We start from the raw sequence: 15,109 nt of genomic DNA, 5'->3' as shown, positions 1-15,109 counted from the left end.
TTCGAGATCAGCCTGGGCAACATGACAAAACCCCGTCTCTACAAAAATTACAAAAATTAGGTAGGTGTGGTGGCACATGCCTGTAGTCCTAGCTATTTGGGACGCTGAGGTGGGAGGATGGGTTGAGCCCAAGAGGTGGAGGTTTCAGTGAGCTGAGATTGTGCCACTGCACTCTGCACTCCAGTCTGGGCAGCAGAGCCAGATGTCGTCTCAAAAAAAAAAAAACAAAAAACAAAAAACAAAGGAAACTGAAGCCCAGAGGTTAAATGGCTTGCTCATGACCATAGCCATACAATTTCTTATATCAAATAACGAAAACAAGCGAGCAACAACAGAAAACAAATCTCCATTTCCTCTTGCCAGCATGCTTTTAAAAATAAAAACTGGCCAGGCATGGTGGCTTACGCCTGTAATCCCAGCACTTTGGGAGGCCAAGGTGGGCGGATCACGAGGTCAGGAGATCGAGACCACCCTGGCGAACACGGTGAAACCCGTCTCTACTAAAAATACAAAACATTAGCCGGGCGTGGTGGCGGGCGCCTGTAGTCCCAGGTACTTGGGAGGCTGAGGCAGGAGAATGGCGTGAATCTGGGAGGCGGAGCTTGCAGTGAGCCGAGATCGCACCACTGCACTCCAGCCTGGGCGACGCAGCGAGACTCCAGCCTGGGCGACGCAGCAAGACTCCAGCCTGGGCAACGGAGCGAGACTCCGTCTAAAAAAATAATAATAATAAATAAAAAATAAAAATAAAAATTATATGGCTGGGTGCGGTGGCTCATGCCTGTAATCCCAGCACTTTAGTAGGCTGAGGCAGGCGGATCATGAGGTCAGGAGATTGAGATCATCCTGGCTAACACGGTGAAACCCCGTCTCTACTAAAAATACAAAAAAAAAAAAAAAAAAAAAAAAAAAAAGTTAGCCGGGTGTGGTGGCATGCGCCTGTAGTCCCAGCTACTCGGGAGGCTGAGGCAGGAGAATGGTGTGAACCCGGGAGGCAGAGCTTGCAGTGAGCCGAGATCGTGCCACTGCACTCCAGCCTGGGTGACAAAGCGAGACTCCATCTCAAAAAATAAATAAATAAATAAAATAAAAATTATAACACAAATCACAACCTAAAGGGGAATAAATACAAATATCTTGATAAATACTCATTACCTTGACGTTATTTTTCTTATTTAGCTGTGAAATCAGTGGAAAACCTTTTCATGAATTGTCTCTATGCCCAGCTATAATATCAAAATCAGATGTTTTAGAGGGCTCACAGGCTGGCTCAAAAAAATGTTCTGATTTCTTTTGAATGTGCTAGTTCTCCCAGTGAAGAGAAAGAAATCATGAAAGTCTACGTGATTAGGCAAATTCTGCTTTTAACTTTGTTGATATGATTTCTCGTTATGCCTAATAAGCAGGTTGTTGCTAGAATTTTAGCCTTAAAGACAAAATCCAGCTCCCTCATTTTACCAAGAATAATCTATAACAAGAGAGTAAATAATTCCATCTTGAGTATCACGGGAATATTCAGGAGTTAATGGGTCCCCAAACCATTTGTGGGGCCTCTCCATGTGAACTGTTAATTTTTTATTTATTTCACTATTGCCTAATAAAATTTTAGATATTTCTATTGTCTTCATATTCGCAATTCCTTATCCCAAAGTGGAAATTAGAAGGCTTTTAAAAACACGATACAATGCCAGGACTTGTAAAAGACAAAGCATGTAACACTCTACTGTTCCTTCCAAATCTGTGTTAACCTTGTTTTTTAAAAAAAGTACTGCCATTTCTTAGCATGGAATGAGGAACAGGAAGAGTAAATGCAGTGGCCAGGAAAGCAATGTTTTTCAGTAACTCAAGTCAAATAGTCATAGTAAGGTTTCCTTAATTTTTACTGGAAATACCGTAATTTGTTTTTAAACAATGTTTCATATAACTATTTTAAATATGAGTAAAGCCTCCTATATTCTAAAATAAGTATAATAGTTTTTTGTACTAATATTTTTTCTAAAATCCACAGAAACTAGGTTTCTTAATATTCTGAGCACTAACCTTAAAATATGGCACAACTATAAAAATAATTTTGCATATTAGAGAAAGTCCTCTAAAAGAACAATTATTTTAATAGATTGACAGGTTAAATTAGAGTTTAAGAGTCACAGTTACATAAAACCCAATGAATCTGATATTCTAAAACACATATTGAAAAAATCAAAATTCATGAAAACTTTAGAAAAATCTTACTTTTTGCCTCCTTTCCATTCTCAGTCAGGGAAAGAGATCTATTTCCTTGGTTTACAGTCATCAAAATCTGTTGTAGTTGGTCTTGTGTTAGACACACCAAACTGCTCTTCATGTTTTCAGCTGTGATGTGTTTTTTGTGAGGCTTCTGTTTACCTACTAGAGATGTATTTATGGTGTTTCTAGTCTTCTGCATATTAGGGGTTGCAGGTGAAATCTCTTTCTGGATATGAAGACAGTCTTTATCTATACATTGTTTACATAAATCCTTAGTGGATGAAAAAGTCATTCCATTTTTTTCACCTTTTGCCTGTGATGTTTCTGAACCAACTGGCTTCTTTTGCAAAAGTTTTTCACTCCCAATACAAGTATCCTGTGTTGATTTTAGAATGTGCCCAGTTTTTGTTCTTAAAGGACATTTTGCAATCTTGGCCTTATTTCCCATCTGTTAAAACACCAGAAGCTTATTCTTTATAACTGTCCAAGAAAAATCACCAATTATCTTTATATGATCTGTGATAAATCAGTCCTCTAAACTTTTCTCCATTTTGCTATTTAGGTAATATAACCATAAGAAACTAACTCTTAATACTTGCAAATCTTCATCAACAACTAGAAATTATCTTACTTCAGGAACTTTTATTATAGTTGTTATAGGACATCTCCACTATACTCCAGCTTTGAATCTTATGTCATTAGATTATACCACCTACATTATCTCTTTTTTTTTTTCAATTAAAAAAAATTTTTTAACTACTTTTTTTTGACACAGCATTTCACTCTGTTGTCCAGGCTGGAGTGCAACAGCACGATCTCAGCTCACTGCAACCTCTACCTCCCCGGTTGAAGCAACTCTCCTGCTTCAGCCACCTGAGTAGCTGGGATTACAGGTGCCCACCACCATGCCTGGCTAGTTTTTGTATTTTTAGTAGGGACGGGGTTTCACCATGTTAGCCGGGCTGGTCTCGAACTCCTGACCTCAGGTGATCCAACTGCCTTGGCCTCCCAAAGAGCTGGGATTACAGGCGTGAGCCACCAAGCCCAGCCATTTTTTATTATTATAAAGACAATGTTCAATGGATTTGTTTAATATCAGCTCACTTCACAATTTATATGGGGCCAGGATCCCAAGGCCAGAACAAATCAGAGAAAAGTAACATTTTAAAATATAAAATGTGGGCCAGGGTGCAATGGCTCATGCCTGTAATCCCAGCACTTTGGGAGGCCGAGGCGAGTGGATTGCCTGAGGTCAGGAGTTCAAGGCCAGCCTGGCCAACAAGGTAAAACACCATCTCTACTAAAAAAAAAAATACAAAAAATTAGCTGGGCGTGGTGGTGGGCTCCTGTAATCCCAGCTACTCGAGGGGCTGAGGCAAGAGAATCGCTTGAACCCAGAAGGCAGAGGTTGCAGTGAACCGAGATCGTGCCACTGCACTCCAGCCTGGGCAACAACAACGAAACTTCATCTCTAAAACAAACAAACAAAAAATATATATATAAAATGTGCTACCTAGCACTAATATTACAAATACCTTTTAGTATGTCACTGATTCTCACGTGCAGAGGTACTCATAAAAAATTTTTTATTGTTTTATAGTTCAACTAATCTTTGAGACTATTTTAAGTGTAAGAGTTTTAGAATCCATTATTTTAATAAATTACTTATGATACTGTATTATCTGTATTTTCCCATTTCTCTTCCTATAAACCTAAGAAATTAGGCAAGTAACCAAGTTTACTTCATTACCACAGATTGAAGAAAAATAAAAATGTAGGAGAGGCTGGGCACAGTGGCTCACAGCTATAATCCTAGCACTCTGGGAGGCTGAGGCGGAAGGACTGCTTGAGCCCAGGAGTTTGAGACAAGCCTGGGCAACACAGGAAGACTCCCGTCTATACAAAAAATTTTAAACAATTAACTGAGCCTGGTGGTGTGGGCATGCACCTGTAGTCCTAGCTACTTGGGAGGCTGAGGCAGGAGGATCCCTTGAGCCCAGGAGGTCGAGGCTGCAGTGAGCCATAATTGTCCCACTGCACTCCAGCCTGGACAAAGAGAGAGAGCCTGCCTCAAAAAAGAAAAAAAAAAAAAAAAAGAAAAGAAAAATGCACAGATTTTGATAGAATTAGGAAAGCACTTTGACCACATATATGTTAAACTTGATGATAATGAGATAGAGTTCAGCTGTGTTTAAAGAACAAACTATGGAGATTACAATAATTCAACCAGTGGGAAATGGGGGAAAAAAAAAGAGACCTGTAGGTGTTGTAGTAACTCAGGAGCTTACCCCATTAGAAGGAACAAAGAAAAGCACTATGCAGAGATAATTCATGAATAACTTGCAGAAAAGAGAATTCAACATCTAGTGGCAGAACTGTGAAATCTGGGAAACTAAAAAACAAAACAAAAAAGGAAGAAAATACTACTGATTTTGGTGTTTATAGTCTGTGAAGAGCAAAAAAGAAATGAGGAGGATCTCTGTAACCTCTATCAATATGGGAAGAGAAACTTCTTGAAAACAATCAATACAGAAGGGAAACTTAGGTTGCATCAGTTTTTTGAAGTCCCAAATGCAATGGGGATAAACCCAAACAATTTGCTTTAAGGCAGTAAACAATTTAGGCTCAACATCAGTTGAGAACACAGTAGTTACTCTTAAAAAAAAAATTCTAAAACACCTTTAGATAGGGGATAGAATTTTATGATTAAAAGTCTAGTAATCAAAAGTCCAAGACTAGTAACTTTATTATAGGCCTACCAAAAATCCAAGACCAGTAATTCTGTTTATTATAGGCCTATAAAGGGGATCTTCAGATGTTCTGAGTTGGTTAAAATGACAATAAAATGTCTTCACAAATGTGGCTTCTATAACAAATCAGCCTGGAGAAGATAAAAATCAACCATTACAAATAGCTTTTCATCTAGGAACTTGATAAAGGCCACTGTATTTGTGAATGTGTTTCAAATAACAGCAGTTAGTTGCAATTTTTAATAGGGAAAGGGGTAGGAATAACATACAATCTGTAGTCTGTGATTGGGGAGCATACATGGTATATAACTATATGATAGAGAAAGAGAAACAATTTTTATATGTAGTTTGTGGAATTGTTCTGATCATCTTCATCTATTTATTGAGTGATATTTTGGGTACTCCAGCAACTTCTTCACCTTAATTAAACCTGCAAGTAAAGCCATCAAGGGCTTAGAGTTGAAGGGTAAAGTGGTACATCATCCAAACTGGGTTCTATCCACAGACAAGCAAAGACTTTAAGACACTGCAAAGATAAAAGGGGGCTGTAGTAAGTTATGGAAGAGAAGAGAAATTCCTACTGATATTAATCTAAAAATTAAAAAAGAAATAGGTAGCAAGAAGAGTAGAAGTATCAAAACAGTTGGCTTTTTTTGCTTTTGTTTTTTGAGAAGGAATTTCGCTCTGTCCCCCAGGCTGGAGTGCAGTGGTGCGATCTCGGCTCACTACAACCTCCATCTCCAGGGTTCAAGTGATTCTTCTGCCTCAGCCTCCTAAGTAGCTGGGACTAGCGCCACCACATCTAATTTTTGTATTTTTCATAAAGATGGGGTTTCACCATGTTGGCCAGGCTGGCCTTGAACTCCTGACCTCAGGTGATCCACCCACCTTGGCCTCCCAAAGTGCTGGGATTACAGGCATGAGCCACCATGCCCAACCTCAAAAAAAATTTTTAAATGGTAATTCCAGCCTATGCAACATAGTGAGATCCCATCTCTACTAAAAATAAAAAAAATTAGCTGGGCATGGTGGCTCATGCACACGGTCCCAGCTACTCAGGAGGCTGGAGGAGGAAGATCTGCAGCCATGATTATGCCACTACACTCCAACCTGGGTGACAAGAGTGAGACTCTGCCTCAAAAATTAAAATAAACAAAGTGATAATGTATTTTGTAGAAAAAAGCACAATAGATTTCTGATAAGGGAAAATAATTTAAAAGGAAAATTACCCTTAAGCTCAAGTGCAACCTTTTAAGGGAAAATGCTAAATGCATGCTACAATTTGTGAATTAAATTTCCCCTTTGGTGTGGGCAAATGGAATTTGAGTATGAAAAGAAAAAACATTTCTGTTTAAAGTCTGAATATCTATTTTTAAAGATCTCTGGAGTGCATTGTCCAGTACAATCCATTATCCATTAAATTCCATTAAAAATTAAAGGAAATTAGAAATTCAGTTGCTCAGTCATACTAGTTACATTTTAAGGGTTCAATAACTATACATGACTAGTGGCTTCCATATTCGATAATACTGATTTTATTAATGAACACTTCCATTAACACAGATGCTTTACTGAATAGCACTTATCTAGAGAAAGAGGTTCTATTGGGCTAAACCTAAAATGATTCAATTTCTGTGAAAGGACCAATCTGAAAGCAAGAAAATAATAACTCCTCACTATAATTCCAAACCCCTTAGAACACTTGACATTTCCCAGGAATTATTTTCTAACCACTGTAAATAAAACTGCATTTTACATTTGAAAACAGGTCAGGTCAAAGTTATATGGCTTACCTTCACAGAAATTTTTGATTTATGTTCTACAAAAGAAAAAAGAAATTACTAAACTATCCACCAAAAACATACTAAGGTGGTAATGCAAGAAAACTGTAATTAATATTGTTATAAGATTTTAAGCTAGCAACATTATCCTCGAAAGCATAAACTTTAGATCTTGACTAAGTATTTTTTTCTAATCCAGTTCAAGGATTTACTTCTATTTTATTTTTGTTTTTTATCTTTCCAAGGTAAAACTATAAACAGAAAAAAAAACGCGAAGGAGAAGGTACCAAAGTACACTGAGTTTAAAAACGAATACTAAAAGTGACTTTAGCATTTTACTGTGGTCTTACTATAAACTTTTCTCAAATGATACATTCTTTACATGCAAAGAACATAATTACATAAATTTTACTTGTATTATTCATCAGGCAATGAGGATATTTGCTATACGGATATAATGAACACGCAATATACTGGAACATTAAATGTTATGAGTCTGAATACTGACAGTAGTAAGCAGTGTTGTAATCTGATTTTATTTGGCTAGAAGGAAATCTGCAGAAGTTTGAGGAAACAGCTTTTTCCAAAATATCATTTAAATATCACTCTATTACAAGCAAAAAGTCTGTTGAACTAATATAAATTTTATGTATGAATTTAAAAGTTAACATTTCAGATTTCTGTAACACAACATACCATATGGAGACAATATTAGCTTGGTTTTTCCATCCAGTAATTCAGTTTCAAGCTTTAAACCATCTCTGTAATAAAAAAAGAAAGTTGTCTCTCATTTTTAACAAACCGCAACATTTTAAATAACCAGAAATGTTCATTTGAACCTGACAATAAATCCATTATTTTGAATTTATGCAGGAATCTTGTACACATCGAACCAGTGTTTTAATTAAAAACGTTTGCAATCCAAGATAAAACCCACAACTACAGGGGGAAAATTCTTGAAACTCTTCAATACTACAAGCATTGTTATCATTAACCTGAAATCTCATTTTGTTATTGGTAAACTATAAATTAAATTATCATACCACCATTTTTTAATAATGCTGTTACCAAAACTCCTCACATAAGTTAAAGGAGCAAGATATATTTAACCGCCATTCATTAGTTTCATAATGAACTCATGACTAAAACATTCTACGGAGTGCTGGAGCATCGATATGACTACTAACAATGCCATCAAGGTTAGTAACTGCTTGAGCAAAGAGTACCACTTTCAATATTTCAAATAATACATAGTGATATTTAGTATGGTGCTTTATACGTGCATGTCAGAAGCAAAGGCATAAAGTAACAGTAGCCACTGCCAACAAAACTTGAACGTCTGTTAAGGTCCTAAAACTCCACTGAGAACAAAAATGGCAGCCCATACATACAGTCCATAATTCAGAGAGAGAAAATTAAATCCAGCAAGCCAGTCAAGGGAGAGAGAGGCTGGGAAAGGTCTGATTAGGAATGCGAAATTTGCGGTGTTGCTCAGGTAGGGGAAATCAAATTACCTCACCTTAACTATTAAAGGTAAAACACTGGAAAGAATAGGTTTTACGGCTTTCCTTATTGCAGGGTTATGAACAGTTCGTGTTTATGTTGGTGAAACGTCACCAAGAAAGAAAAGAGCTTCAATGGTAAAGTACCTTCAATGACGCACTGCACTGTAATCTCCTTAAGGGACACACTATCTTATTTATTTCCATATCCCCAGATTCTAAAACATAATAACATTTGCTGAACGATGTGTAGTTAGGTCTGAGTTTGGTGGCTTCTCATCTTCTCAAAATATCAAACTTGCGAGTGATGAAGACCATGCACCAGCCCTTTTTATTTATTCACCCCTACTTAAGGAGCGCCTACTAGGTGTTAGGCACTGGTACTACATCGATTTCTTGAGAAGCCTGGTTCCCCGCCTCGTGGGCCTAAAACGAATTTGGGGGTTCCAACATTCTGCAAGACTCCAAAAACAAGGTGGCGAAGAACCCGGGGCATGGGCCAGGAGTCCTCCCCAGGAGCCGCCACGCTTCCTCTAACTGTCTCGTCATTTCTCTCCTTTCCTCCTCACCTCTCTTCCCTCCTCATCCTGAGGTAAATAAGGGACCGAAAGGGGATCACTGGCAGTTTTAATGCGAGTCATTAAGTGAAAACGTAAGGTCTGTGGAGTCGCTAAGGGCCGACCCATCTGCCTCGATCTTCTACCCGAGAACTGGGCTCTGCCCCTCTCGGCGGCGCAGGTTGGGAACGTTCTCCAGTAAAGACTCCAAGGGACAACCCAGACACACATGCCTCCCTCTCCGCTGACGACCACCTTCCTTACCCCAGCTTACCCCTGCTTACCCCAAGTTCATGGCCTGACCTCGCACTCTCTCCACAGAACGCTCAAGCCCCTTGTGTACGTCGGTTGCTGCGGCCGCTCAGCAAGCGCTACGCCAATTGGATATAGGGGTGCCGGCGAGCTGAGCAAGTGGACCAATCACGGTGGGGCATGCTGGCGGGTGTGCTGAGCTGGGCCAGGGCTCCCGCGGCGACGGTTGCGTATGCCGTTTGTGCCCCGTTTGTGCCCCGTTTGTGCCGTTTGTTCCCCTACGCACAGCGGAATTTGGCCTGACCCGGCTTATGAGTCTAAAGCTTCGGTGGCGGAGACCTGCGCTTCTCGCAATTGTAGCCTTCCAAAGCGCGCGCGCGCACACACACACACACACACACACACACACACCCCTTTTTGGGGTCACCATTTGCAAGTAAGTTACAGACATTGTAACACTTAACCCTTTAACATTGCAGCATGTATCTCCTCACCATTTGCAAGTAAGTTACAAGTAAGTTACTTAACCCTTTAACATTGCAGCATGTATCTCCTAAGAATAGATGTTCTGCTATATAACCGCAGTACAATTATTATACCTAAGATCATTAATTTCATAATAATTCCCTTCCCGATTTAATTTCCCCCACTTGTCCTAAGAATATCTTATAGGCATTTTATTTAGAAAGCAAGAGCCAATCGCGCCACTGCATTCCAGCAGCTTGGGCGACAGAGTGAGACTCCGTCTCAAAAAAAAAAAAAAAAAAAAAAAAGCAAGAGCCGATCAAGGATCACACATTACATTTGGTTGTTAAGTATCTTTGCACACACTCTTTCCAGACAAAAACAATGGAAGGTATTAATTATTAAATGCCTGACAAACCTTTACTTTTTTATTTTTTATTGTTGTAATATGTGTGTTAAAATTTGCTATTTTTAGCCATTTTCAAGTGACAATTCCATGACACAATGTTGTGGAATACGCCAGTATATTTTTCCAAAAGCTTTTTAATACCCCCAAATAAAAATTCTGTACCCATTAAGCAACAACTTCCCATTCTCCTCTCCCCTCAATCCTAAGAAACCTCTAATCTTATTTCTGTCTCTAGGAATTTGCCTATTATAGACACTTCATGTCATATAAGTGGAATCATACAATATTTGTCCTTTTGTGTCTTCTCTCAAGTAGCATAATGTATTCAAGGTGCATCCATGTTGTAGGATGTATCAGAGCTTCATATCTGTTTATGATTGAATAGTATTCCATTCTATGTATATATATACCACAATTCGTTTACTCATTCATCCATTAATAGACATTTGGGTTGTTTCCATCTTTTAGTTATTGTGAGTAATGCTGTAGTGAACACTGATGTACAAGTATCTGTTTGAATCCCTATTTTCAATTTTCTTGGTATACACCTAAGAGTGGAATTGCTGGGTCACATGGTAATTCTATGGTTAACTTTTCGAGAAACTGCCAAACTGTTTTCATAACAGTTGCAGCATCTTACATTTCTGCCAGCAATGTATATGAGGTTCTAATTTCTTCACCCCAACACTTGCTTTTTCTTTTTCTTTTCTTTCTTTCTTTTTTTTTTTTTTTAGAGACAGGGTTTTGCTCTGTCACCCAGGCTGCCTACATTGGTACGATCATAACACTGTAACCTCGAACTCCTGGTCTTAAATGATCCTCCTGTCTCAGCCTCCCAAGTAGCTAGGGCTACAGGCATGCACCACTACGCCTGGTTAATTTTTAAAAAATTTTTTGTAGAGACAGAGTCTGTTTACGTTGCCCAGGCTGGTCTCAAACTCCTGGCCTCAAGCAGTCCTCCCACCTCAGACTCCCAAAGTCCTGGGATTATAGGCGTGAGCCTGTAGCCAGAATGATTTCTAAAATGTGAATCTGCTTAATTCACTCTGCTTCTTAAAATCTCTCAATATAGGAGAACGTCCTTAACTTGATAAGCAATATCTACAAAAAAATCTCCTAGAGACCGGGCGTGGTGGCTCATGCCTGTAATTGCAGCACTTTGGAAGGCCAAGGCAGGAGGATTGCTTGAGTGTAGGAGTTCGAGACCAGCCTGGGCAACATGGTGAGACCCTATCTCTATTTTTTAAAAAAATCCTGTAGAGCCCAATATCACACTTAACAGTGAAAAAGTGCAAGCTTTTCCACTGAGATTGGGAACAAGAGCAAGGCAAGAATGTCTCTTCTTATCACTGCTTTTCAACATCACACTGGAAGTCTGAGCTAATCCTAAGACTTAGCCTTAGTCCTAGCTAAGACAAGAAAAAGAAACAAGTATACAGACTGGGAAGAAAGAAATAAAACTTTGTTTGCAGATGACATGATTGTCTATGTAGAAAATCTGAAAGAAGCCACAAAAAATCCTCCTGGAATTAATAAGTGAGTATAGTGGCATTGCAGAATGCAAGGTTAATACACAAAAGCCAATTGCTTTCCTGTATGTCAGCAATGAACAAATAGAAGCTGAAAATAAAAACACGATACTGCCCAGGTGCGGTGGCTCACACCTATAATCCCAGCACTTTGGGAGGCTGAGGCGGGCGGATCACGAGGTCAGGAGATCGAGACTGTCCTGGCTAACACGGTGAAACCCCGTCTCTACTAAAAATACAAAAAATTAGCTGCGTGTGGTTGCAGACGCCTGTAGTCCCAGCTACTCAGGAGGCTGAGGCGGGAGAATGGCCTGAACCCGGGAGGTGGAGCTTGCAGTGAGCCGAGATCGCACCACTGCACTCCAGCCTGGGCAACAGAGAGAGACTCCGTCTCAAAAACAAACAAACAAACAAACAATACTATTCACATTAGCATCCCATCAAATCAAATGCTTAGGTATAGATCTAACAATATATGTATAAAATCTATATGAGGAAAATTACAAAACTCTGATGAAAGAAATCAAAGAACTAAATAAATGGAGAGATATTCTGTGTTTATAGATTGGAAGACTCAATATTGTCAAGGTGTCAGTTCTTCCCAACTTGATCTATAGATTCAACACTATGCCAATCAAAATCCCAGCAAGTTATTTTGTGGATATCAACAAACCGAATCTAAAGTTTATATGGAGAGACAAAAGACCCAGAACAGCGAAAACAATATTGAAGATGAACAAAGTCAGAAGACTGACACTACCCGACATCAAGACTTACTATAAAGCTACAGTAATTAAAACAGTGTAGTATTAGTGAAAGAATAAACAAATAGATGAATAATAAAATAGAGTGCCTAGAAATAGACCCACATAAATAGTCAACCGGTCTTTGACAAAGGAGTAAAGGCAAAACAAAGGAGAAAAGATTATCTTTCAACAAATGGTGCTGGAACAATTGGATATCCACATGCAAAAATATTAGTCTGACCCAAACCTTGCATTCTTCACAAAAATGAACTCAACATAGAACAGAGTCCTAAATGTAAAATGCAGAACTGTATAACTCCTAGAAGAAAACATAGGAGAAAATCTAGATGACTTTGGGTTTGATGATAACTTTTTTTTAACAAGCCCACAGCTAACATCATATGATGATAACTGTTTAGATGCAACACCAAAGGCATGATCCATCAAAGAAAGAATTGATAAGCTGGACTTCATTAAAATCAAAATTTTCCATTTTGTAAAAGACACCGATAAGAGAAAGAAAAGATAAGCCACATTCTAAGAGAGAATATTTGCCAAAGACATATCAGATAAAGGACTGTTATTCAAAATATAAGAAAAGATCTTTAAACTCAACAATAAGGACATAAACAACCCAATTTTAAAAATGAGCCAAAGACCTTGATGAATGCCTCACCTAAAAAGATGCTGAATACAGATGGCAAATAACCATATGCAAGATGCTATATGTCATATGTCATCAGGAAATGCAAAATAAGACAACAATGAAATACTATTACACACCTATTAGAATGGTCAAACTCTAGATCACTGATAACACAAAGTGCTGGTGAGGATGCAATCTCATTCATTGTTGGTGAGAATGCAAAATGGTGTAGCCACTTGGAAGACATCTTGGTGATTTTCTTTTAGTTTTTTGTTTTTGTTGTTGAGACAGGGTCTCACTGTGTTGTCCAGGCTGGAGTGCAGTAGCGTGATTTTGGCCCACTGCAGTCTTGACCTGCTGGGCTCAAGAAATCCTCCCACCTCAGCCTCCTGAGTAGCTAGGACTACAGGCGTGTGCCACCATGCCTAGCTAATTTTTGTATTTTTTTGTGGAGATGGGCTTTTGCCATGTTGCCAAAGCTGATCTTGAACTCCTGAGCTCAAGGGATCCACCTGCCTCGGCCTTCCAAAGTGCTGGAATTATAGGCGTGTGCCACTGTACCTGGCATTTGTGGTTTCTTACAGAACTAAACATATTCCTACCATGTGCGTGACCCAGCAATTGCATTATTTGGTATTTATCCAAAGGCGTTGAAAACGTATGTCCACAGGAAAACCTACACATGGATGTTTATAGCAGCTTTATTCATAGTTGTCAAAACTTGAAAACAACCAGGATGTCCTTCAGTAGGTGAATGCATAAACTGTGGCACATCCTGACAATGAAATATTATTCAGAACTAAGAAAAAATGAGCTTGATACCAAGTCATGAAAAGGCATGGAGAAAATTTAAATTGTTATTACTAAGTGAAAGAACCAATTTGGAAAGGCTACAAACTGTATGAGTTCGATTATATGGCATTCTGGAAAAGGCAATACTATGGAGACAGTAAAAAGATCAGTGGTTGCCAGGGATTGGAAGAAGGAGGGATAAATAGCCAGAGCACAGAGGATTTTCAGGGCAGTAAAACTACTCTGTATGATACTGTAATAGTGGATACATGTTGATATTGTGTCCCCACCCAAATCTCATCTTGAATTGTGACCCTCATAATCCCCATAATCCCCATGTGTGAAGGGAGAGACCAGGTGGAGGTAGTTGAATCATGGGGGCAGTTTCCCACATGCTGTTCTTGTGATAGTGAATGAGTTCTCACAAGATCTGTTGGTTTTATGAGGAGCTCTTCCCCCTTTACTCAGCCCTCCTCCTTCCTGTTGTCTTGTGAAGAGGGCACCTTGCTTCCCTGTCACCTCCCACTGTGATTGTAAGTTTCCTGAGGCCTCCCCAGCCATGCTGAACTATGAGTCAATTAAATCTCTTTCTTTGATAAATTACCCAGTGTTGGGCAGTTCTTTATAGCCGTATGAAAACAGACTAATAAACATGTCATTTTCATCCAAACCTGTAAAATGCACAAGAGCAAGAGCAAACTCTAATGGAAGCTATGAACTTTGAGCAAGAATGGTTTGTCCCGATAAATTCATCCATTGTAATGAATGTACTACTCTAGTCGGGGATGTTGACAAAGAGGTAGGTTGGGGAAGGGGCAGAAAGTATATGGGAAATCTCTGTATTTCCTGTTAATTTTGCAGCGAACCTAAAATCACTCTTACAAAACAGTCTATTAAAATAAAAAACTCCCAATAATTAAAAAACCCTATTGCTCCTGATACAAAGCACGAAGGGCTTAACAATCTCATGAGTCCCATCTTGACCTTTTAAATTTCTTTCTTTTTTTTTTTTGAGACGGAGTCTCGCTCTGTCGCCCAGGCTGGAGTACAGTGGCGCGATCTCGGCTCACTGCAAGCTCTGCCTCCCGGGTTCACGCCATTCTCCTGCCTCAGCCTCCCCAGCAGCTGGGACTACAGGCGCCCGCCGCCATGCCCAGCTAATTTTTTTTTTTTGTATTTTTAGTAGAGACGGGGTTTCACCATGTTAGCCAGGATGGTCTCAATCTCCCGACCTCGTGATCCGCCTGCCTCAGCCTCCCAAAGCGCTGGGATTACAGGCGTGAGCCACCGTGCCCGGCCTCGACCTTTTAAATTTCACCTCTCACCACTGCCCTCTTAACACACTGAGCTTTCATTTCCTCAAATGTAGCCACACTTGTTCCTATCTTCCACCTTTGCATAGTCATCTGTTCCACATATTTTATTGAGTGCCTAATGTGTCCGCAGAATTGTTT

The 15,109-nt window shown here is 39.3% G+C and overlaps 1 protein-coding gene across 40 annotated transcripts in view; it reads right to left on the bottom strand.

Annotated features, from left to right (window-relative positions):
- The window catches only part of CCDC66 (coiled-coil domain containing 66), a 52,811-nt gene extending 43,496 nt beyond the window's left edge, over positions 1 to 9,315 (bottom strand). For 6 of the 40 annotated variants that reach the window (XM_009445672.5, XM_024355511.3, XM_009445669.4 and 3 more), the window contains exons 1-4: positions 9,101 to 9,275; positions 7,454 to 7,518; positions 6,770 to 6,795; positions 2,233 to 2,674 (exon numbers count right to left, since the gene is read on the bottom strand). In XM_009445672.5, the coding sequence (XP_009443947.1) occupies positions 2,233 to 2,674; positions 6,770 to 6,795; positions 7,454 to 7,518; positions 9,101 to 9,111 (544 nt within the window). In that variant the 5' untranslated portion in view covers positions 9,112 to 9,275. Of the gene's footprint in view, positions 1 to 2,232; positions 2,675 to 4,514; positions 4,619 to 5,395; positions 5,503 to 6,769; positions 6,796 to 7,453; positions 7,519 to 9,090 lie in introns of all 40 variants that reach the window. The other 34 variants (XM_063806851.1, XM_063806852.1, XM_063806862.1 and 31 more) reach the window with 22 other exon arrangements.
- Between the last annotated feature and the right edge of the window lie 5,794 nt (positions 9,316 to 15,109).

The sequence above is a fragment of the Pan troglodytes genome, chromosome 2 (assembly GCF_028858775.2).
Source record: "Pan troglodytes isolate AG18354 chromosome 2, NHGRI_mPanTro3-v2.0_pri, whole genome shotgun sequence".
NCBI classification, from domain to species: Eukaryota; Metazoa; Chordata; class Mammalia; order Primates; family Hominidae; genus Pan; species Pan troglodytes.
This window is presented reverse-complemented; position numbering and strand designations above follow the sequence as displayed.